The sequence below is a fragment of the Lingula anatina genome, chromosome 1 (assembly GCF_051362555.1).
Source record: "Lingula anatina isolate TDL-2025a chromosome 1, LinAna3.0, whole genome shotgun sequence".
NCBI classification, from domain to species: domain Eukaryota; kingdom Metazoa; phylum Brachiopoda; class Lingulata; order Lingulida; family Lingulidae; genus Lingula; species Lingula anatina.
The window spans coordinates 46,097,942-46,121,327 of record NC_141767.1 but is presented as its reverse complement, the minus strand read 5'-3'; the positions used below and the strand labels follow the sequence as shown (position 1 = coordinate 46,121,327).

General features: G+C 35.6%; 2 protein-coding genes across 2 annotated transcripts; one reads left to right on the top strand and one right to left on the bottom strand.

The window, feature by feature from the left end:
* Positions 1 to 494: 494 nt before the first annotated feature.
* Positions 495 to 11,039, top strand: LOC106153240 (uncharacterized). The gene is made up of 16 exons (XM_087017828.1): positions 495 to 537; positions 1,363 to 1,459; positions 1,663 to 1,907; positions 2,251 to 2,322; positions 2,559 to 2,717; positions 3,022 to 3,188; positions 3,591 to 3,696; positions 3,876 to 3,955; positions 4,081 to 4,275; positions 4,489 to 4,656; positions 4,990 to 5,094; positions 5,639 to 5,788; positions 6,340 to 6,507; positions 6,966 to 7,092; positions 7,389 to 7,463; positions 10,591 to 11,039. The coding sequence occupies exons 2-16, from the start codon at positions 1,363 to 1,365 to the stop codon at positions 10,705 to 10,707; spliced, it is 2,031 nt and encodes a 676-aa protein (XP_086873954.1). The 5' UTR covers positions 495 to 537; the 3' UTR covers positions 10,708 to 11,039.
* Positions 11,040 to 11,438: 399 nt separating this feature from the next.
* LOC106153285 (uncharacterized) lies at positions 11,439 to 19,503 on the bottom strand. Its single transcript, XM_013527157.2, has 2 exons — positions 18,548 to 19,503; positions 11,439 to 13,429 (listed from the first exon to the last, which is right to left on the bottom strand). Exons 1-2 carry the CDS (start codon positions 19,111 to 19,113, stop codon positions 11,791 to 11,793), a joined length of 2,205 nt encoding a protein of 734 aa, XP_013382611.2. The 5' UTR covers positions 19,114 to 19,503; the 3' UTR covers positions 11,439 to 11,790.
* Positions 19,504 to 23,386: the final 3,883 nt, after the last annotated feature.

The following is a 23,386-nucleotide window of genomic DNA, read 5'->3' as shown; positions in this document are numbered from 1 at the left end:
TCCCATTAGCCCGAAAAAACCCCCACCAAGCTATTTAAAAAATTGCCTTGAATTTTGCAGGCCTTTCTGTCTTGTTGACCCTTCAATAATTAAACAATAGTCAACACCAGGCAATCTGTGATACAATAATTAGTTATCAAATTGCGCAATTTAAGCGATTGTTTGCACCGCTGATTTATCGGCAATGCTGTAAATGCGTTTGTTGAGAAGAAGCAATTTTGCAAAAACGTACACGCTAATAACGTCGATTGTGACGGGAGGTGATTGTTATCATGTGACAATCATGTGATTACTATGGAAACGTAAAGGAAGAAGCATGGTCTTGTGTTTGTTTTACGGATAATATTTATTTTTTTCTTTAGCAAAATTTGATTTTAAAACAAAGAAGCATTGAAAGGTAAGAGAATTATTGCTAACAGCACTTAAAAAAATTAGTTGCGATAGGTATTGTATAATAATACTAATATTAATATTAATATAGGTACATATTTCCACAACGAGAACGTACTCCGTAATATTGGTTTGTGGAGCGGCTTAGTAAGTTAAGCAAAATTTGCCTCATTTTTTGGTCTTACATGCTTACCTGCGGTGAGTACCAAGCATATAACGCCAAATACTTAGACAAAGCCAACGTCAACCTGTACCCAGTGGATATAAGCAAAATTTGCATTTTCTCAAATCTCTTTTTGTCATGACCAATCTGTAGCTTACTAGCTGGTATAAGTATGTATAACTGCTATATACTTTCAAAGTACATGAAATAGCAGCAAAACCATCCCAATTATTGTTGATTTAATTTTTATCTTTCCATAAAGTATGGCACTGCTGTATTTCTGGGGTATGGACAGTGTCAAACCTATCAATCCGTATAACTCCTTGGTATAACTGGGTACATGAACAGGGGGATATTTGGGGATACTTGCAGTTATGTACACTTAATTCATTAGAACACTTGGAAACATGTAATGTAATTGCCTCACATATGAAATTAGGGAGGGATAATATTAAAGTAGAACATTAATATTAAAAACGAAAGCAATAAATTTTAGCATATGCTAGCATAAGAGAGGATACGCAGTGAAAATGTGCTCAAGTGAAAAATTATTTTAATTAAAATTATGATGTTTATGAAAATAAGAGTCAACTGTTAAAGTGAATGTAGTTTCACATCATTTTTTATGTATGGATCTGCTACTGTATTAACATATTAATGTGTGTTAAGATTACATCAATGCACAGAGTTGGCTTTTCTGCTTAGAATACCAGTGTCATTTCCTTAAAGTTAATCTTCTTTAATAATATTCCTTTTAAAGAAAAAATAGTAAATTCCATGACTTAAGCTGTCACTTTCTGAATTTAAAGATGTTTGCTGGAGGCAAGCATCATGGAAAAGAAGGGGACACCCATGCAGCAGAGGAGTTTTGTAAAGTTATAAGAAGAGTGCACCAGGTACCCCCAGGTAGATACATTATATTACTTATTTACTTTAACATGGAATTATGATATCAAAACAAGATTATTTTCTATTGGTTGATGATTTGGCAGCTTACTAGTACCCTGAATAAATTTATGTAAATCCGCTTTCTTTCAGCATAAAAGAAAAATTGTCGCAATGTTTATAAATGTTGTCAGTTTGCAGACTTATATAATTTTGATCTGCAGAAAAAGTATACATCCCGACAAAAGTAACCAGAAGGACCAGTCATATTTATAATACTGAAAAGGACTCTAACCACATCACCCAACGATACAGCAGACACAAGGAAAATTTCTCTAAAGGATTTTTCACACCCTGTCACCAGCCATATGTTCCTGTGGGAGGGGACAGTGCTGCACATTACAAGGACTTGGTGTGTGAGGAGTTAAAAAAGTTTGGGTCTATTCCGCCTGTAGTTGTCACATCTCAGGTATCTTTAAATTAATTCATTCTTGCAAAGATTAATTTTTTTAATAATGAATGAAATGACCAAATTTTATCAAAATCTTTCAACTTATTGAAATCCATGATAACTAGAGAGAAAATGTCCATTTTTATTTATTTGTTTTTTTTTTTTTTTTTTAATTTCTCTAGAAATGATAGATTGAACAGCTATTTATTGTGAATTATGTTTTTTTTTTTTTTTTTTTTTTTTTTTTTTTTTTTTTATAAAAAATTGGATCCTATCCAACCCAGGTACGTACTAGTACAGCTTGTGAGTGGTGAAAAAATGAGTTGCCACAGTTTCTTATTTTATTTCACATCCGTTTTAGACAGAAAATAAAAGGACACATTCTCATGAAGAAAAACATGGTGTGCAGAAAGTCAATCGAGAAAAAATTCAGGTAATAAAACTAGACTACTACATGTAGATATATATTTTTGTAAAGTTTATGTGGTTCTGAATCTGAGGACTTTGACGGTAACAACACAACTGTTCACTCTGAGAACATTTTTGAAAAAAAACAAAATCTCCAAAAATATATGAGAACATGAGTACTAAGTGACACGATTCATTTCATTTTTTTAGTATGCCATTCTTCGGCTAATTTATTGAAAGTGTGTTATTTGTACTTTACAGGGAAAGGAAAGTGCTAAAAAGAAAACATTTCAGATTCAGAAAAAAATCGAAAATCATGTCGGATTTGGAGAACTGCACAACAAGTTGAAAGAGTCCAAGCAGCGTGTCAAGGCTGTACGGTGTGGGCAGGGCTATGAACAATTTTCAGCTAAAATGCAGGTAATGGCAAAGCTTGGGTCAGCCTCCTTATGTACACTGTGTTTGCAATGATTATGGGACATGGGGAGGGTATTGGGAAGATTGTCATGAAATGCCACTACTGATATTATTTATGTTTTACTCTTAGATATAATTCCCTTTTATATGCACCTTTTTTCGTGTAAAATTTTTTGTTCTCTTTCTTACATATTTGGTGTCTTTCTTAATTTTTTACCTTTTCGTTGAACGCTAATTCTCCAATACTGTATTTACAAAAAGTTTCTGTTTCTCAACTTTTATTTTATTTCTATGATTTTTCTAACAGGCAATTTCAAAGCACAAGGCAAAATGTGGCAAAGATGATAAAAATACTATGCTTAGTTTATCACAGACAGAAACAAGCAAACTACGTAGCATTTTAGTTCGGAAACCTCTCATGGCTAATGCTTTCCTTCTTAGAGTTTCTGATAGAATGAAAACAGATAATGAAAGGTATTGATAAATTTCTGGCTTGGCCTAATCATACTGATGTCTTGTAATTTCCATTATATATATGATGTGCCCTTTCACGTTGTGTATTAAAGCATGTTAATGCAATTAAATATAAAATGTGTATATAAATTTTATGTCATGTAAAATAAAAATATTTTACAGATAATTATGTTGGAACTAAGTTTTATCTTTTGCATATGTAACTCTGATTATTCATATGATACATATGAACTTACAATTAGCAACTGACTAACATTGCTGTCTCAACCTGAAACCTTTCACTCGGTAAATGACCTGGATGGACTGGGTACCCGATCTCTTATTTATATTTATCATTTTTATTCTACTGGATGACTAACAAAATTCACTCATTTCTGATTATCCATAATTCACCAATTTCAGACGCATGGATGAAAGAAAGAAGCAGTACTTTGTGGAAGAGCTGAAGGTCATATACATGCTGCTTTGTTCCATGACCAACATGAGGACAAAACATTTGAAAAGTAAAGTAAGTGGAATTATTAAAATATCATGATGACCATGAAAATAAAATAAAATTACATCCTGCTCAGGTATTCATCTGATCCAGAAGTCAAATTGCTGTAAACTTTTACCATCTAGTTACCATCTGTTCATTAATTGATCCAGTCATTAATGGCACTCATTAATATACTATTAATTGTTTAGGTTCCCCTCAGTCAGGAAACTCTGAAACAGTTGAAAAAAGATCCTTTTGAAGAAAGTGGAAACCAACCATGTACAACAGGGTAAAGCTTTTGTTAAATTATCTTTCTAAATGAAAACCATGTTACCATTTTTATATACAAACATCGATTTTATGTTTTTTGTTTTAGATATTATAATGTAACATATCCAATTTACACCTTTCCAGAAATCTCCCTTTTAGCAATTTAACTTGTGTCAGTCCAGGGAGGTCTCCTGAATCAAGACACCAAAGTTCTTTGATGTCTGGAGGAAAGCTGAAAGATTTGTCCACCATTGCAGAATTAAATCAAAATCCTTCTCAGGTCCGAAGAAGTTCATATTTACGGCGCTCCTCTGCAGCAGGGTCAACTCTGTTGAAAAAGTATGTATTTTATCAATAATTTACCTGTAGACTTTATCTTTTAGAGTATTTTAAGATGTCTGTAGAGTTTCCATATTTATCTTTGAATATTGTTTATCTAGTTCCATTTCTGAAAAAAACTTCTGTGTGTTTTGCATACATGTATACTTATACAATTTTGTTAAAGATATTTTTATTTAGGATTTTTCATTTCCATAACATTTTTCTATCCAGACGATTTCTGAATACATTTGCTGGGGGTAAAAATCATCCCTTGCTTCCAACACAGCCAAAATTTGAAACTTGGGATGATTTTTTGCAAGTGGACCCCAAGGAAAAGGAATTTACAAAATGTCATCTCAAAGGCTTTATAAATAAGTTTAGGCCTTCCATTATGCACAGGTAGGTTAATGTTTACAAAGAACTGCTTAATTGAGAGTAAAATGTTTATTTTAATGTTTTGTAAAACCACAGCATTGCTGGCAGTGGGTGCACAAATGCGTTTAGCAGTTACATATATAATAGTTTACAGTAGTTTAAGATAATCAAATGTATATAATAATTAACATAAATGATAGATCATATTCTTTTGTAGTAACTTCAGTCAGAATGTGCTTTAATTACATGCACAGCAGCTCCATGCGGGTACCAAGTGGATAAAACATGTAATGGACCTTTTCATCGAACTATTTTTATATTTATATTAGATTGTTCTCTTTACTTTCTCATTTCAAGGAGACATGGTGTAGTGGCAGAGAGCTTTCAAACTGCAGTCAAATTGCTGAAGAGTCACACTCCACTGTGGCAACAACCAAATCTGTCAGATAAATACTGGAAAAGGTAGGTTTACATATGCAACATGCAGTTCTTGGCAACATGGGCATCATGAAAGTGATGAATTTATGTCAATAATATTAATGAAATTTTATTTATTATAATATATGAATTAATATCTCTTTATAACATATAATACTATATTTATTTTTTTATTTACTGTCATTACTATTATCCTATATATATAGAGACTCTTTAGATGTAAAAACTTTTCTGTGCTCAATAAAATTATTATTAAATATTGATAACATCATGTGTGCACAGTTTAAAAAAAACCTTTATGAGATTATTTTTTACAAAATACTTGTTGTATATACTGTACTTTGGTGACATTAGCCTCATCAATGCCAAGCTATATTAGTTGAAATTTGTAATATATTGGAATATATTCTGTTATGTTTTAATATAGCAGGAACGAACTGCCCTTTTTGCTGGGAAAAGGTCCCTTCTGGGTAAAATTTGATCTAGGTACATGATAGTTGCATGGTGAAAGGTCCATTTTTTTAGAAAAAGAACCCCAGTTTTGAAATTGCTGGCTTCTAACTTCTAGTTTACTACATAAAGAAGAAGGAGAACAAGAAGGGGAAGATTCCAAAGACATGAAAGTAGAGAAATTAATGGAGACCCACTTTAGGCAGTTGGTTGAACTTCGGAATGAACTGTATGAAAATTGCAAAAGCAAAGTTGAAAAAATTGAAAGGTGAGGCAAGAAAACAAATTTATGATGCAGATATTATTTTGAAGCCATTTTGCCAATTTTAGCATTGTATTCTTTATAAAACTAATTGCACTGATTTTGTGAATGAAATGTGCTAAAGAAATTCAAACCATTACATTTTAGGCCACCTGAGGTTGTTAGTAAATGTGCAGTTGTACCTAAAAAACTAGAAAGTATTTCTCATAAGTTGCATGATCTGTCTGAAGATCAGACATACCCACAGTATATATATATATATATATATATATATTAGTTGAAATTTGTAATATATCTGAATATATTCTGTTATGTTTTAATATAGCAGGAACGAACTATATATATATATATATATATATATATATATATTTTTTTTTTTTTCTTTTTTTTTTTTTTTGTATTAGACATAGACATAGATGTAGTTTTATTTTTCATGCTGAATGATAGTTTCTGTGATTAGCTCACGTAAATTCAGTGCCAAAAACCTCGTCTACTTTATCTGATTTTTCTGACAAAAGTTTTTTTTTAATTCTTTCTCTTGTACAATTGCCTTGCAGAGAGAGACTTAATAACTTCAGAAATAGGCTGAAAGCAGTTCAGGTCACACCTGTGTCTCTGTATGAAGAGTACCAGGGTAAGCTCCGTGGAGCAGTGAACAGAAAGCTACGTTCTCTTGAAGAAATTTTAGAAAATAACTCTTTGGCTGAAGACAACACAGTCAAATGGTATGAAGGAACACAAGTCTATTTTGACCAGTTGATTAATTGTTATTTTGATGTTTTTTAGATAGATTGTTAAAAAGTTAATTGAGCAGCCCAAGTGGTTTGAGTAGAGCATGATGAGTTATTTATTGATTATTAGAAGTTTGGTTATTGAAATTTTTATTTAATGTTATTAGGTGTACATTTTAGTACCTTCAAAGAAATGAAATCCATAAGAAACATTGGTTAAGATTCTTATCTTATGATATCAAAGACTCATAATTTATAAAATTCTTAATATAAGTTTTTCATTAAGTTTTTAAAGTCATGGCCAATGGTATTTAATTTGTATTCTTTAGAATATGCATTTGAATCCTAAGGTGCATATTTGCTTTCTGGTCTCCAGTGAATACTGAAAATGAAAGTGAAGAAATTTAGGGATATGATTTAGTGGTCTATGTGGTCTATGCCTTTTTATTCAGGTTGGAGTATCTGAAGAAATATATGAGCCTGGGAGGCTGCGCCAAGGATCCAGAGATTCAAGAACTGCTGAAGAAGATCTCAAAGTTTGCAGGCAGTGAGATATGGAACAAAGTGGGAAAGACCAAGGTGCAGTACATTTCTAAATTACATTATTCTGAAGGGACTTCCTTCCAGTTTTTTTTTTTTTTTTTTTTTTTTTTTTTTTTTTTTTTTTTTTTTGGGGGGGGGAGGGGGCAATTCCAATCCCCTTTTGTGTTTGTTTTTCCACTATCATAATTTTTTCAATCTTGTTATATTTCTTTGGGCAATATTTTGGGTATATTGGCCAGTTATGAAAAAAAAAACAGTTACATATCATGTCTTTATTATTAGTTGATTAAAATGTATAATTTCTTGTGAGTGTTTATTTTTTCTATCCTCAGGAAAAACTGTGTTTGTTGACCATGTCTTTACAAGCTTCTGAAATTTGCTCCCCACCAGTTCAAGGGGCAATACGGGTCAGTATGTGGATTACTTGGATCACTTAGATATTATAAAGATAAAAAAATGGAAGGTTAATCTTGTTTGCCAGAGAAAGATTTGAATTCACTTTACTTTCACTTTGAACTGTGTAATTATTTTAAGTATCAGGATTTCATGTATTTCAATTACTTAAATGTTTATTTTTAAACTTTTTCATAAAGGTTAAGTAGATTTTTAAGTGGCAATATTCATGATTTGATTTTATCTGAAAATATTTTTACATTTGAAAATTCATTTCAAAGCCCAACAGTTTTTATGTACAGACACAGATGTGTCTGTACATATTGCCATCACCTGCGTCTGTCGTCGCCGTCGCCGATGGCGATGGCGATGCCGATGGCGATGGCGATGCCGGCGCCGTGCACTTTCCTTGTAAACACGATAAGTGGAGGGCAGTTTTATTTTTTGGCTTTATATTTACAGAGCTGATGAATATTCATAAAACGCAGGTCAAGTTCGAAAATCAGCATGATCGGGCCATTATTGTAGAAGTTATGCTGTTTTTTCACTTTTCAGCATATTTTTCACATTTCCTCAGATTCAATTCTTAGGCATGTTAACAGTCTCATTATTAAACTAATAAGATACGTAAAAGTTTTTGTTTGACATTTCCTGCATCTTTACAACATTGTTAGTTGATTTTGTAAAAATGATGGTAAACTTGTTATCGTGTATTGTGTAATAAAGTGTCAAAAATGGAAATAAACACATATCATTACAGTTTGTCAGATTCAGTCATCCACTATGTTCAGAATCTCATAATGGAAGAAATTGGACATTTAACACTGCTCTGTTGATATTTTTCCCATCTCATCAATTTTCTTAGTTGATCATATAAAAATGGCAGTAAACTGTTAATTTTGTTATATGTTAAAAATTGTTAAAAATTGAAAAAAAAAAAAAAATTCAGAACAGTGCTGTCTTGTTTACATTTTGGCATTTTCAAGTTGTGACTTTTAAATTCCATGGGCCTGAAGACCTTTGCTAGTCACATTTTCTGAATATCCATGATACTAATATTTTATTATTAAAAATTGATGGTCATCATGCTGTTAAACATTATGTAATATTGCATCAAAATTAAAAAAAAAAACTATTTTGGGCACTGCTCCCATGATGACCATTTAAGAAAAACCATGTCACTTACTGTTCTCAAACAGTACAGTAAATATATATAGATGTGTCTGTACATATTGCCATCACCTACGTCTGTTGTCCCCATCATCGTCGTCGCTGGCGCCGTGCACTTTCATTGTAAACACGATAAGTAGAAGGCAGTTTTACTTTTTGGCTTTATATTTACACAGCTGATGAATATTCATAAAACGCAGGTCAAGTTCGAAAATCAGCATGATCGGGCCATTATTGTAGAAGTTATGCTGTTTTTTCACTTTTCAGCATATATGCAACACTTTAAACACATTCCAAGGAAAAACCGATAGGCCTGTTGTCATGAAACTCACAAGAGTAATCTATCTTACTAAAACGCAGGTCAAGTTCGAAAATCGGCATGATCGGGCCACTATTTTAGTAGTTATGCTATTTTTTTCACTTTTCAGCATATATGCAACACTGTAAACACAACATAAGAAAAACAGATAGGCCAATTGTCATTAAACTCACAGGAGTGATCAATCCTGCTAAAACGCAGGTTGAGTTAAAAAATCAGCATAATCGGGCCATTATTTTAGAAGTTATGCTGTTTTTTCACATTTCCTCAGATTCAATTCTTAGGCATGTTAACAGTTTCATTATTTAATTAATAAGATACGTGAAAGTGTTTGTTTGACATTTCCTGCATCTTAACAACATTGTTAGTTGATGTTGTTAAAATGATGGTAAACTTGTTATCGTGTATTGTGTAATAAAGTTTCAAAAGTGGAAATAAACTCATATCATTGCAGTTTGTCAGATTCAATCATTCACTATGTTCAGAATCTCAGAATGGAAGAAATTGGACATTTAACACTGCTCTATTGATATTTTTCCCATCTCATCAATTTTCTTAGTTGATCATATAAAAATGGCAGTACACTGTTGATTTTGTTTTATGTTAAAAATTGTTAAAAATGGGAAAAAAACATTTCAGAACAGTGCGGTCTTGCTTACATTTTGGCATTTTCAAGTTGTGACTTTGAAGTTCCATGGGCCTGAAGACCTTTGCTAGTCACATTTTCTGAATATCCATGATACTAATATTTTATTTTTAAAAATTGATGGTCATTATGCTGTTAAACATTATGTAATATTGCATCAAAATTTGAAAAAAACCTATTTTGGGCACTGCTCCCATGATGACCATTTAAGAAAAACCATGTGACTTACTGTTCTCAAATAGTACAGTAAATATGTACAGATGTGTCTGTACATATTGCCATCACCTACGTCTGTCATCGCAGTCGCTGTCGCCGGCGCTGTGCACTTTCATTGTATGTGGGATAAGTGGAAGGCAGTTTTACTTTTTGGCTGTTTGGTAATTCTTACTGCCAGTTAACAGTTTTTTTGTGAAAATTTAATTTTTCACATATTGGCATTTTCAAGGTGTGATTTTGAAGTTCCACGGGCTTGAAGACCCATGCTACGTAGTCACATTTTCTGAAAATCCATGATACATATGTTTTATTATTAAAAATTGACGGTCATTATGCTGTTAACCATTATGTAATATTGCATCAGAATAGAAGAAAACACAATTTTGGGTGCTGCTGCCATGATGACCATTATGGGAAAACCGTGTTACTTATAATTGCCATACTTTCAAAAAAGAAATACAGGACTAAAATGCAGCCTGAGTTGGAAAAGCAGTCTAATTGGCTTCTTTTTCTGGAAGTTATACATTTTCAAAGTGTGAACTTGAACTCCCATGGGCCTGAAGCCTTATGCTTGTTACACATTTTACTTACATTGGTATTACCTGTTGAGCATAATTAAAATTTGATGTTGACTGTGCAGTTTAACATAATGTACTTTTGCATCAGAATTGACAGTAGCCTATTTTGTGCATAGTTATTTCCTGTTTTTTGTCTGTACATTTGACAGCTTTGCTGCCTTGTTAATATGTTGATGATTTGAATCTTGATTTTTTTGAAAATTCATTTTCAGTTTGTACTGGAAGATATAATTGGGGGATCATACGAGATGTTTGAAAGGTGGATTCATCACAGGAAGCTGTTTGTAACGGGCAAGCTGCAGCCATCAAACTTGTCTAATGACCCTTAGACGGCTTGCATGAAGTGGCTTAAATGTGCAGACATACATGTACTACCTCCCATGGACTTTTTTAACGGAATAGCATGTCATTACCAGATTAACTACAAGATCAAAGCTGAACAAAATTTTGAAAATTGCAATGTGTGTTATCAATTTGCAGAAGAAGAGATTGTTAAGTTTTTAAAACATGCAACTGCTATTTCCCTGTTTTATAACTTGAATACTTATTAAATTATAAAATGGTGGAACATTCTATAACTTATTCAATGAACAATGTATATCGTCCTCTTCTTTCCTATAACCTAAACTAAACAATAAACATGTTCTTTACTTTGGCTACAGTTTCTCAGTTTGAAATTTTTTATATTTGCGTGCAATTATTTCCATAATTATAATGAACATCCGCACACACAGAAAATAAATGAAAATAATAAAAATGACAAAAGTTATAAAATAATAAAATCAATTTATGAAAAGTAGTACTAAGTGAAACATTAATTGAGAGAAAATATTTTAAGACTTCATGTCAGATGAGATGGGATAGAATTTGACAGTCAGATAAAAATTCAAACTAATCGAGTAGGTGATGATTTTACTTTTGGTAAAGTGGCAAAAAAATGACGTTTCCTGTTGAAAAATGACTCTGATCGTCATGAAACTCTTGCTTACGCCCTTGTGACTTGATGTTAAGTATTGTTTGCCTTTTTTGTGTGTGTATAAAGAAATTGAATTGAAACACATTTTTTTCAATTTTTCTAGTTTATTCCCATTTCCATTGTAACAAGTACCTCAAAACAGATACAGCTCAGTAAGATTATTACCCATGTACCTTTACTACTTTCAATAATTTACCCTGAAGCTGTATTCTATAAATTTAAGAAAAATCCAATGTCATAAAGGGAATCAAACATATGCAATAGCTCTTTAAAGTATGTAGTTAAGCTCAAATTTTTTTCAATGAGTCGAGAGATTAATGCTTTAAAAACGATGTAGAATGAATCTTAAAGTATCTGCGGTATAATTCACATCTGTTATTACTTTTCATCAGAAATAAGTTGGACTTATTCACTTCTGTACAGCAAAACTCTGTCTTCAAAAGTAGTTCGCCGCCCTGTTGTTGTAATAATTTTGACCAGGAATGGTGAAGGACTGAGAGGCGGGACGCTGGTTGTAGGCGGGAGAGGCCTGTTGGGCACGGTACTGAGGCCTTTGACCGTAAGGATTTCGGTTGAGGCCAACGGGTGCGTAGAGTGAAGTCTGCGGTGGTTGTCTGTACGTAGCCTGGCGATACTGCTGTTGCTGCCCAGTGAAAGGGTTCACATATAGGGAAGTTCTTGGATTAGTGTAACGCTGTCCGTAGTTGTTATTGTTACGTTGGTATGTTGTACTAGGAGGTCTGTAATATTGCCCATTGGAAGAACTCTGATATTGGTTTGGTCGGTAGTTAGGCGCTTGATTGTAATTTTGTTGATTGTATGATGGAGCATAGGATTGCTGAGACTGAGGACGTCCAATGTATTGAGTTTGTCTGTACTGGATAGGTTGAGCCTGCCTTGTGGCTGGAGCGTTGTACTGTGGTTGATAGATGGTCTGGGGTCTTTGAACTTGGTTCTGAGAAGGAACGTTATACTGACCAGGCCTTTGACCTTGGTTTTGTGATGGGACGTTGTACTGAGGTTGGTCGTTTAATGGCGGGGTTTGAACCGGTCGGATATTGACTGAGTTTGGTATTTGGTTTGGAACATACTGTGGGGGCAACTGGTCGTTTGGCCCTCTGTGTAGACGACCATCAAACCCTGTCTGCTGTGGCCCTTGTACCTGAGGTCGTTGTGGAAGTTGATGAATTGGCCTTACTGGCCCGAAAGAAGAACAGCTTGAACGGCACATGTACTGATCGCCGACTCCAATGGCGCAACATTCACCCTGGTGACAAGGGTTCAAGTCCTTGTAAGCAGTGCAGTTGGTGTTCAATTGCAGTTTAGTGCGACACTTCGGTATATTTTGGGCATTGTCACAGAAAAGAATGGGCGAGTTGTTGCAGCTTGGACAGACAGGGCGTGGGGAACAGGAGTAATATAGCCTGGTGTAGTCGTCCGACAATCCATCGATATTACGAATTCTGAAAGGTCGCATCATCTTGTTCGGCAGATGAACAGAGTCTTCAACGCGGGTAGGAATGGGCCACTCAGGGAGAGGGGTTGTGCCGCCAACACCTTGGGCTTCAGCGTCTTCGGGGTAATCAGTTTCGGGATTGATCCCCAGACTTCTTTGCTTTTGCCTGTAGTCATCCCACCAGCAGTCAAGGTAAGCATGGTACATGTAGAAAACAGGGTCAGCTGGTGCGTTTTCTAAATCTCCCATGTGGCCACCGATCCAGTCATGGACACGACCGTGGACAAACTCTAGAGAAGGGTCGACGTAAAACGAAAGATCCCTTAGACCCCTACCACCGGCGTAGAGGAAACCCATTTCTAGATCGTTGGGAAGAAGAGGCACACGCCCCTCCAATACCCCAGCAGTTAGGTTGCGATACAGGCGAGTACGGTTGGCGACGGGGAATGGTGTATTCCAGTTGGCGGCAGGCCCGCTCGTGACGTAACCGAAACCATTTCCCATATATTCAGGAGTCCACATAATGGTGTCCTGTGGGCGGGGCATACCGTCATCCATGGTCGGGTCCCAATATGGCAAAGTCACTCCAGGCTCATGCCGTTGCATGGCTGTCTCAAACCTGTAATGATTAAAACGAAAAGGTTGAAATTTTGGAATGAATGCCAACACTCTTGTAAGTACATGTTCGCCATGTCTGGCAGTTTGGCCTTGGGTTTGACCAGTAGTCGAACGGATTCCCGTCGTGTAACGACAATAGGCCTTAATCAAGTGTGCTGTTTGATGATTGGGGATGGGTTCCTACATGTATATCTCGTTAACATTACAGTTAAGTCGAATACCTGTATTAGTCTATAATGTTCAGTGGTTTGGGTGTTTTTGTAGTCGTTTATCACGTGCCAGTGGCCATTGTCGATTTTAAAATCTGGTATTTATTCATGACGAAAGTTAACCAAGAACATAAAGCTATCAAAAATGTGAGATCGCATACATATACGCGTAACTCTATATTTAATTGAAAAGATATAGTAACATGCAATTCAAATAGCCCTTATGGCAGTGAAATCATGCTAGATTGTTAGGGGGTAGCGATTCTACCAGTAAGCGCCATAAAACATGCAAGACAGATATTCAATAGTAGTTCATTAGGTTATTCTGACAAACGTATTTGGTGGTTACACGAAAATGAGTTCACGACTCTCCCTCTCTTTGTATCATGCGCGTGGTAAAAAGAGGTGACAGCCATAAAACACCTATTTTATATTATCGCTATATCTTGTATCGGATAATGTAAAAATGGACGTCGTTCAGTCTGACCCTCGTAGCCCCTTAAACACTTTGAATTATTGAAGGTACCACCAGCGCGAACCGTAAATTCCATCACCAATGTAATGGTGCACCCCGCACTTCATTTTGGAAGTTAAACAAGTAAATATAGCATTCGACATGGCATCAGGTCTATGCTGGTTCGACAAAAAGGAATAATTTACTGCACTTATGTATATACGCTGTGATTTTGTCGAATAATTTTTGGTAAATCATGGCTGAATAGATCGTCTTACTAGTACATGTAGGGCCTACATTCACCCATGCATGTGCTTTTATTTGGACATAAACAGAGACCGAAGTATTTTCACTAACTCAATTCTTCGACTGCTATGCTCATATCCGTTTACTTCACACCAGCATGCCATTTCTGTCGTGACTAGCCTAATGTATTCACTTGAGAGTTGCGGATTGGGCATGATAGTATAAAATCATTCGGCCAGTCATTGCCTTTGAGTGAAAAGTTCTCAGGCCAGATATCCATAACTCGCGTGTTCACTCTCCATCGCACGGCCAAAACTCAGAGCTGTCGATGTATACCGCGCCCTTTTTTAATAAAAAAAAAAAAAAAAAAAAACGCAAATCGTCGTTGAATTGTAAAATGAATATGAAGAGATTGTGACAAAGATAATTTTTTGACAACTTACAAAAAAGATTGGACAATTTGTTGATTTCTTAAACGTTGATCACTCAATGTGTACACATCAATACACAACCTCCATCGTCACTAGTCGATCAGCAGGACCAGACACATTTTAGGCACATCCCATTTAAATTACATTTAAATAATATCATAGCATGAAATTGCAGTACCATGCGATTGGTTTTCTATCAAATTGACTCAATATACCCCTTCCTTTGGATTGCACGTAAAAGTATATAAGTATATATGTATATATATATAATTGCATATATTCTGAATTCTTATTTCCTACTTATTTTTTTAAATCAAACAAGTTAAAATCTTTGGTTGCTTTGATTAGCAAAATTGATACATTAGGTTCGGTTTAAAAGCAAAGCAGATTTTTTCAATGAACACCCTATCTCTCACACACGAGCGGACTCACACACACAGACACACACAGCGGGCTTTGGTCAAACAAGAAGTTATAAAGATAACTTCTTGGGTCAAATCTGTTCTAATAATGCCTGACACGCCTAAAATAGATAAGCCAACAGCGTTATCTCTACCATCTGGGTTTTTCAAAATGCTAGACTGCCTGTAAGAACTCATAAGATCCTAAATTACTAGTATCCCATCAGCGTTTATAGTCGTACCAAGCACTGCCCAAAACTTTCATTTTAAAGGCAAACAATGCACTTAGCTGGACACAGTATTGCATACTGTAACGAGAACAAAGATATTTATTGTCGAGTTGTTCATTAGTCGCACTATTCGCGAAGTCACCGTGAGGTCACACATCATGTATGAAATCATCTTTGTGTCATATCATTCATGAGACATACAATGACAAATATATGTACCGGTCAAAATCATCATTGTGACACCGTGCAACGACCTGGCCCTTACATGTCTAAATTCACTATGCGTTCGACTTAAAGGGGCAGTATGCCACCCATGCCACTTTTTTGAATATCGATTTTCTCTAGTATTCTTAACGGTTTTCTTGGCTTTAAATGGTCACCATGCAATCGTCTTTAAAACTCAACAATTTTAGACTTTTCTTCAGTCAGTTTCAGTGGAATAAACAGGTGTATGGACTTATTGAATTTTCACTTCGAAAAAGCCAGCCAATATGTGCCTGATATGTTAGTTCAGAATATCTACAGCTGAAACAAGGACATTGCTCTGTCCCTTACGAACTCTCTTTGTATAACAGGGAGAGCATAAGCAAAATTCAGATGGCCATATTGCATGTTGGTGGCAATTTTAGACGAGTCGTCTGCTGAGAAATGGAAGTGGTAAGTTGTAAAGCAAATATAATTACGCAAAAGGTCACCATACCAGGTGCGTTACATATTTGTTTTGGTGTGTATGTAGCGACTGCAGTGGTGTCATAAGATTAACGGAAATGGACAGTACAGTAAAGTCCAAATTAACTATTTATTAACCGGGGGTTGATAAATGAAAGGTTAAATGACATATCCAGTTCCGATTATCAAATGCATGGTAAGAAGAGAATTATAGTCTTCATTGTTTGGCCGGCCATTTTTCTCATTCTTGCCAAGAAATTACTTCTTAGTTACATATGCTGTTATCAAACAAATTCAAGTATTATACTCGTATCAGGAGAGAAACAATCTAAGAGCTGATAAATAATGTAGCATTGTTTGCCTTATTCGTGTGTTGATCAATAAACAAAAACAAGCGAACTTCCATAACAACTCTCACGAAATTTTCGCATAAAACCGGTCCGACCCCAGAGGTTCATGAGGACACTTCATGTTATGGCCATCTTTCTTTCCTACGATCAGTAGTTTTTAACGCCAGCATGACAAACTATAAATCAAACCAAAAGAACTTATAATAAACTAAGGTCACTTTTTTTTTAACGATTAATTCATTGTATTGAAGCGTCATGCTTGATGGTTCGTTTACTATACCTGACATATACTACAGAGTTCACAGTTAACTGCACGTTTTTACCTTTAAGACAAATGGTCGCGATTTATTCATTGGTTAAAACAGTTAATGCTTGCTTAGCTTTCTAGTGCAAATTACTTGAATCACATGAAGGCTTGACAGAATTCATTTGTTTCCATTTTTTCTCCAGTCATTATGAATGTCAAACAGGTCCATATTGCATCTCGCTTTTGCATTGCTTTTGCATTGGCCCGATCCGAATACGCTAGTTTACCGAAGGAAGCCAATTTACGTAAACATGTACTTAATGTAATGAGTGGGGATTCCATTGATTCATCTCAATAAATGTATTAAGAATGAAACTTTTACAGTAAAAGGTGAAAGTATCCACTTTTAATTATTTGTAATATACATTACCTTGTTATATTATGAGGTCGGAAAGACGGAAAACGTCGGAAAACTAGTGGTGAATTTTATCTACCAGCCAATTTGTGATAATCTTGGACTTTTTTTTTCAAATAAAGACAACAACACACAAAAATTATGTGTTCTTCAGGACAGATTCGCGAATATAGTTAAAGGACAATGATCATGTGGAGGGAAAATACATATGCAATAAATGCATTTGTCATACAAATTACTCGTGAGATTTTTCATATCAAAAGCAAAATCCTTGTCGTGTGTGAAACAGGTGTATATTTAAGTAAAGTCAGTGTAATTAGGTAGGCCGTAATGAGGGGGTCGGAGCTATGTCAGGGTCAGACAGCGCTGCGGTTAAGGAAATATATTCACCTTAAGTATTGGTGCAATCCGAGTTCATCGGATTAATATCTATATTGGCGAGATTAGGGTTTTCGAAAGATGCGGGTATAGAAAATACGGTTGAGATATTTTCAGTTTCTAAACATTTTCGAATAAACTATTACATTCATGTAACTTTCAGACAAAACTAAGTAGGAGGTATAAGTGAACAATCTTCAAAGGACAAAATCTTCGAAAATGTCCCTTTTATTGCAAGTACTTGCCGTTGGTCTATATCTTTTATGGCTTGTGTCTTACAGAATTGTCTTCAAGGAGACAATATATTTGTCGAAAACTTTGTTTACTAGAGCACTGAATAAAACGTCTTTATATAACATGAAAAAGGAAAGATTTGTAAAATAGGTCTTCCTTAAATGTAAATGTGCAGATATTATCAGGAAAATGTCATGAGGAACCCTCATTGGGGCAATTAGCTGAATGTTAAGGATCCTTGATTATGACAGATCAGATATGCTCATTTCAAAAGCAATTTACAGACGGAGATTATGGAAAGTAACGTATACCGATAACGGTTCCATTAAAAAGAGAAGTGTAGTGGTTATAATTATTTTAAAGATCGTTTTAACCTTATCTCTCTTTCTTTTCTAATGAATGTTTCAACTTTATAATGTCAATCTTATATTGGTATATTGGCATAAACTGTGCAGCTAGTCTCTGCGTATTTTTATTCATTTTTTTATTAACGTTGACGCATTTTTCAATTAAATTTGTACATCATCGTCGGATACATTGTTTGATTATGTAGAGTATATACCAATCACCATTTAATCTATTATTGGACTTACTTATTTAATGTCTGGTAGGTCTAAAAATTCCTTTTTTACTTCAGTAAAGAGTTTTATCACGCGACTTGTTACAAAACAGTCAGTTGTTTGATTAGATCAAGGAATTAAACACACTTTTAACTTCCTTAATTAGACTTATTCGCGTGGAGGAAAAAGGCTGAAAGTCAAGGGAAGCGCTTTCTTGGATTTGAAAAAACAACAGAAACTATTGTGTTAAACAGTAAAAGGACGTCTAATGAGGTTTTAAAAATATCCAACAAACCTTTTGATGAACTCTCTGTGCCAAGGAAGGAAAGCTGGACCGAAGTGAGCGCCAGGTGCCTCTGTAGCTTGATGGTAGGCGGTGAAAATGTCGTACTCCGAAAATTCTGTGTTTGGAACCATAGTCACCTTCATAGCATGCAAAGCCCGATGGAAGCGCCATTTCTCTGCTGGCGACAGGAGTCGGTATTCCTTTCTTGGTAATGGCCGAGGAGGGATGGGGCGACTCTGCCAATACAGTGGTGGGTTAATGGTAGTATCATCTCTGCGACCAGTAGCGGTCTGGCGCTTAGTTCTGTTGTGTTTTGATGCATTTTCTTCTTTTCCCTCGTGAGTGACGGCAGTTTCGAGAGATTCCCAATATTTCACAACTTCTGGTGGGAAGTTAACTTTTGGTGGTTTGGCGCATTCACGCTTCCAATAATTCAGCTTGGTGCAACACATGTCGATATCTTCCTTGGTCAAGCGTCCATTTGCGTTGTGAATTTCTGGGCACTCATGACCAGCGTGTCCAGTGGCGCTGCCCAGTACTCCCAGAAGAGCCACACACACCCAGAGGGACATCATTGTTACTGTGTCTAGGTAGCTTTGACAAGCTACTTCTTCTCTTCAGACACCGAATTCGCACACCTGTCGCTCTCCGTATGGCAGCGTCTGCACTTCACACACCACACAGGTAAAGTGCCGTGACGTGGGACCAGCCGAGCGGTAAAATCTTTATAGATTTCCTAAACAGCCCCTCATTACGGCTGCGACTGGAGGGGGCTCACGAGAAAATGTGTCGTTGCACGCAACAGCGCTAGTCCTCATCACGGATCATCATGAATTCAGTAACCCTTAAATCGCGTTGATAATAGATATTTACTTTTTACGTATCTAGTATCTCCTTTTTTCAGTTTGCTTTAGGATGATTGAAGCATCCTGATTTTCAGAGGTTACTGGAAACTCACTTCTCAGTTACTGGAAAACGGTATTTGCATGCTAACAGTAGAGCGATGAGTTTCCAGTGTCATATGAGACTCAGGGTGGATTAAAAGAATTAAACGTAATCAGACTTTTAATGGGAAAGGAACCGTGGGCTGGATTACGTGCTGATTTGAATAACTGATATGATGAAATGCTAAGAATTAATTAAGGTGCCGAGGATGGTTTTGGGAATAAAATAATCCTTTTCTGACTGACTGCATTGTATATAACGCTTTTATTATTTTCAGTTTTAATTTATGGTTTATAATCTACACACGTTTTAAAACCTATCCACATTTATTCATTGCCGAAAGAATATTTTTTGGAAAATGGCATTATTTTGAATAATCTCCGAATTAAAGCACAGATAAAACCTTGACGTTTTACGTGACCTTTCTCACGTTTGGGGTAGAAAGAGGACGCACATTTTTTGTACTGGTTTCAAAAGTGGCTTCATCTTTACGGCATTCAACAAGCATTGGTTTAATAAGAGGTTTATTCTATAAGGCATTTTGACAATTGGTTTTCAGCGTTATATGCCAAGAAATCAGCTGTAATCAACGCCAAAAAAGCCGAAATTTAAAGTAACACGTAGAAGTTGGTGCCTGCCAATAAATGTTCGGAATCCAAAAGTCATTATATTGACATGGAGTGGATAACCGACATTGTATAACGCCCTGGAGAACCCTCAGTACATTGAGGTGATGGTTTTTAGGTGTCTACAGAACAAACCTTTTTCTTGTGTATTTCATATCATTATGACAACAAATGAAAACTGCAGAAACCTGCAACTATTCTGTAGCCTTTTGAAAAAAAAAAATTTATCTCTTCAGGTTTCGCTACGTCAAGCGTGTATTTCAACATGTAATGTAACGTGCATCAACGTATAAAATTTTGCGGCAAACATTAAGATGTTGAAGAAAGTATGATAATGGATATTATTGTGATTTTTTTACATTTAATACATCTTGGATATTTTTCTTGTGACGGCGAGGCTTAAAACGTTTAAAAGCAATTTCTTTGTTAAATGATTACTAAAAGTGAGACTTACGCGAGGATCGTCATGAGAATAAATCCACATTCAACCCATAACATCAAAAAACAGCGAGCACGTGTGTTCGGGCACGCTCAAACAATAGCGTGAGAAAAATACCCGCAGGCATAAATTACAATTTTGCGTGCTATAAATAAATTCAGGATCGACTGAATTTAAGCATGTTAAGTATGTCATTACTTGTAATTATTTTATCAATCTACCCAACAATGAAATATATCATACAGTTTTAAACTTTTGCAAAATGGGGGGAGGGGGGGGAGGGGGGGGGGAATCAACGTATCGTGACACTTTCAGAATACACAATTTTGTATTCCGCATCGCGTATAACATTCATTCAATTTAATTAACCAAATGGGTACAGGCTTACAGAGATAGAGATCACAACAACCTATACTTATACGACGCGTTTCAGTGAAACTGAGAATATTCTGATGCAAGATTAAAATGAACGTGTTTTCTGTCACGTACTCTGCCGTACGTTTTAACGTTTAAAAAAAACGCTAGCACTTCATTGCAAACAGTGTGGACTCGAATGATAGGTCACTTCAGTAGTAAAAAGCTGGTATTTAAGGTCAAGGTCGGTGTATTATCATAACTTGAATTGGTGTCATCTGTGGAATTGAGGGGATACGTGTGAAATATCCGAATAACAATCCCCATTCCTCAACATGAACTTAAGGCCTATCCGCTGTTAAGCCTTAAGTAAAAGGCAAGACAGGCAAGGTGATTAGGTCCTATCTGAAAACGAAAATGCATTTTGCAACAAAACGCTCCCGCAAGATAAGAGAACCATCGAGGCATTTTATGTGCTAAAATGATGTTTTTCCTCGAATATTCAGCCAAAATGCATCAATTTTACGTGACTAGATGACAGTGACTTTGACATTGACTTTGACATTGACATTGAGTGGTTGTAATCTCTTGTGAAGTAAAATGGATTTCCGTACATCATTTCTTGAGAATTGCTCTCATCAGAACAAAAAATGGTTTTATGAATAACATTCCCTTTTCCCCCAACCCCTCCTCCACTCATCAACCACCTCAATAAGTGTTGGGCCGGAAAACGATGGGGTAAGGTAAGGGGCGGGTTGCAATATAGTGACTGCTTTTTTAAATTAGACCTAAACCCATTCCAGTGTAAATTAAGCGACGAAAACAGCATTTATAGACTCATTAGGACAAGATGGGGTACATCAGATGGACCGATAACAAAAAAATCAAATTACTTTATATGAGGCTTTTGTCCAGGCCTCCATGATGAATTTAAGGTGCAACTGTGAGGCTGAGAAAATGTGGCAGTGAAGTGTACTCGTACAGTATCAACAAGCACATTTACTTGAAGTTTGTTGTGTGATGCATGTTATCAATACAAATGAATGCTGCAAGCCAATGGAAGCCTCGTAAATGCTTGTCTGCGCCTTCGGATAAAGCAAATTATTAAATCTTCCTCGAAAAGGCCATGGAGACGGCAGTTCGCTAAATTCTCCTTTTATTCTTCACAAGCAAGTTGTAGATTCTTTTATTATCATTATTATTTATTTTATTTATTTATTTTTGACACAAGGCAGCCCCATGGTAGAAAAACCAATCGTCAGCAGCGTTGAGTTTTTTATGCATAAAGTGTTTACTGAAATCGTTTCAGCTTAGTCCATAAAAGAGACAATACCATGCACTCGGAATCGGTAAAAACATTTTATGGATAAGAGTATTCGGTGCCTGATCCTTTTTTTTTTTTTTTTTTTTTGCACTGAATAAATGTCGCAAATACACTGTACATTCAGTAGTTTTCACTTGTCACTTGAGTTAAAAAAGCAGGGAGATAATATTGAGCTTAAAAAAAAAAAGAATGTAGTGTCTTTTATCCCCGAAAAATACATTTTCCATAACAATCATTTAATAATAGACATCTTAAGATACAATATAAAATACATTAAAGTATTATCTAAAATAGTCGTAAGAAGGCCATTTTGAGCATGAAATGATGAGAGAAAGTAGATCGCGAAGCTATAATCGGTTTAAAAGTAATAATACTTACTTTGAGCACTTTTCCAGTAGAGCTATATACTTTATTTACAGGTATTCTTTAAAAAAGGCTCAGTTTAACATAGACGAGGATCCAACGGATAAGATTCATCTTATGTTGGATCTTAGCCATACACCCCATTCTCATAGATTAGATCGACCTACATTGGATCGACCTAACTCCCTGGGGGTTCACGCTAAATAGCTGTCAGCCGGGCGGACACGAAAGTTAATTACCCCTTAAAGCTTGTAGTAGGCGGGGACGGACACTTAAGGGGGATTATCTGACAGTAATGTAGTGAGACTCCCCGCGGTGATAGATCGATCTAAAAGTTGTGAGAACAGAGCCATAGAGAAGTTGAAAAGGGAAATCGAGAAACAGATTAAAGTGAACTTTATTACTTACGCTCAGCTGAAGTGATATAAAAGCTGTTCATAAATAGACTACATTTCCAAAACCTTCATTTACATGTAAGACAAATACATTATAGGCTACTGTGGCAGCTACATCTAAGGTTAATGAAAAATTAACAATTTTATAGTATAACAGAGGGAAAATAACGCCAACGTGAGGACAAAATAGACCATTTGGTTTAATGAAACACCTGCAAGCCCGTGTAAGGTGAATGCAGGTCTGGCATGTTCCTTAAATATTAATCACTTTTCAAGTTCACCTAATACTTCAACCTGTGGACCGCGAGGGATAGGACGTGAGGGAGCCTTTTGTCATGTCTCCATGTCATAGAAAGGTGACTGAAGGCCAGACAGGTTTCCTGCGAGTAAATCACTTCTCGC

What these genes read in the sequence shown, in the direction of transcription:
- LOC106153240 (XM_087017828.1), top strand. Translation starts at nt 1,363, where the DNA reads ATGTTTGCTGGAGGCAAGCATCATGGAAAAGAAGGGGACACCCATGCA. An exon ending in AGGCCTTCCATTATGCACAG is followed by an intron (nt 4,657 to 4,989) that starts GTAGGTTAATGT and finishes TCTCATTTCAAG; the next exon opens with GAGACATGGTGTAGTGGCAG. An exon ending in TCAGATAAATACTGGAAAAG is followed by an intron (nt 5,095 to 5,638) that starts GTAGGTTTACAT and finishes TCTAACTTCTAG; the next exon opens with TTTACTACATAAAGAAGAAG.
- LOC106153285 (XM_013527157.2), bottom strand. Translation starts at nt 19,113, where the DNA reads ATGATGTCCCTCTGGGTGTGTGTGGCTCTTCTGGGAGTACTGGGCAGC. An exon ending in CACAGAGAGTTCATCAAAAG is followed by an intron (nt 13,430 to 18,547) that starts GTTTGTTGGATA and finishes TAATCATTACAG; the next exon opens with GTTTGAGACAGCCATGCAAC.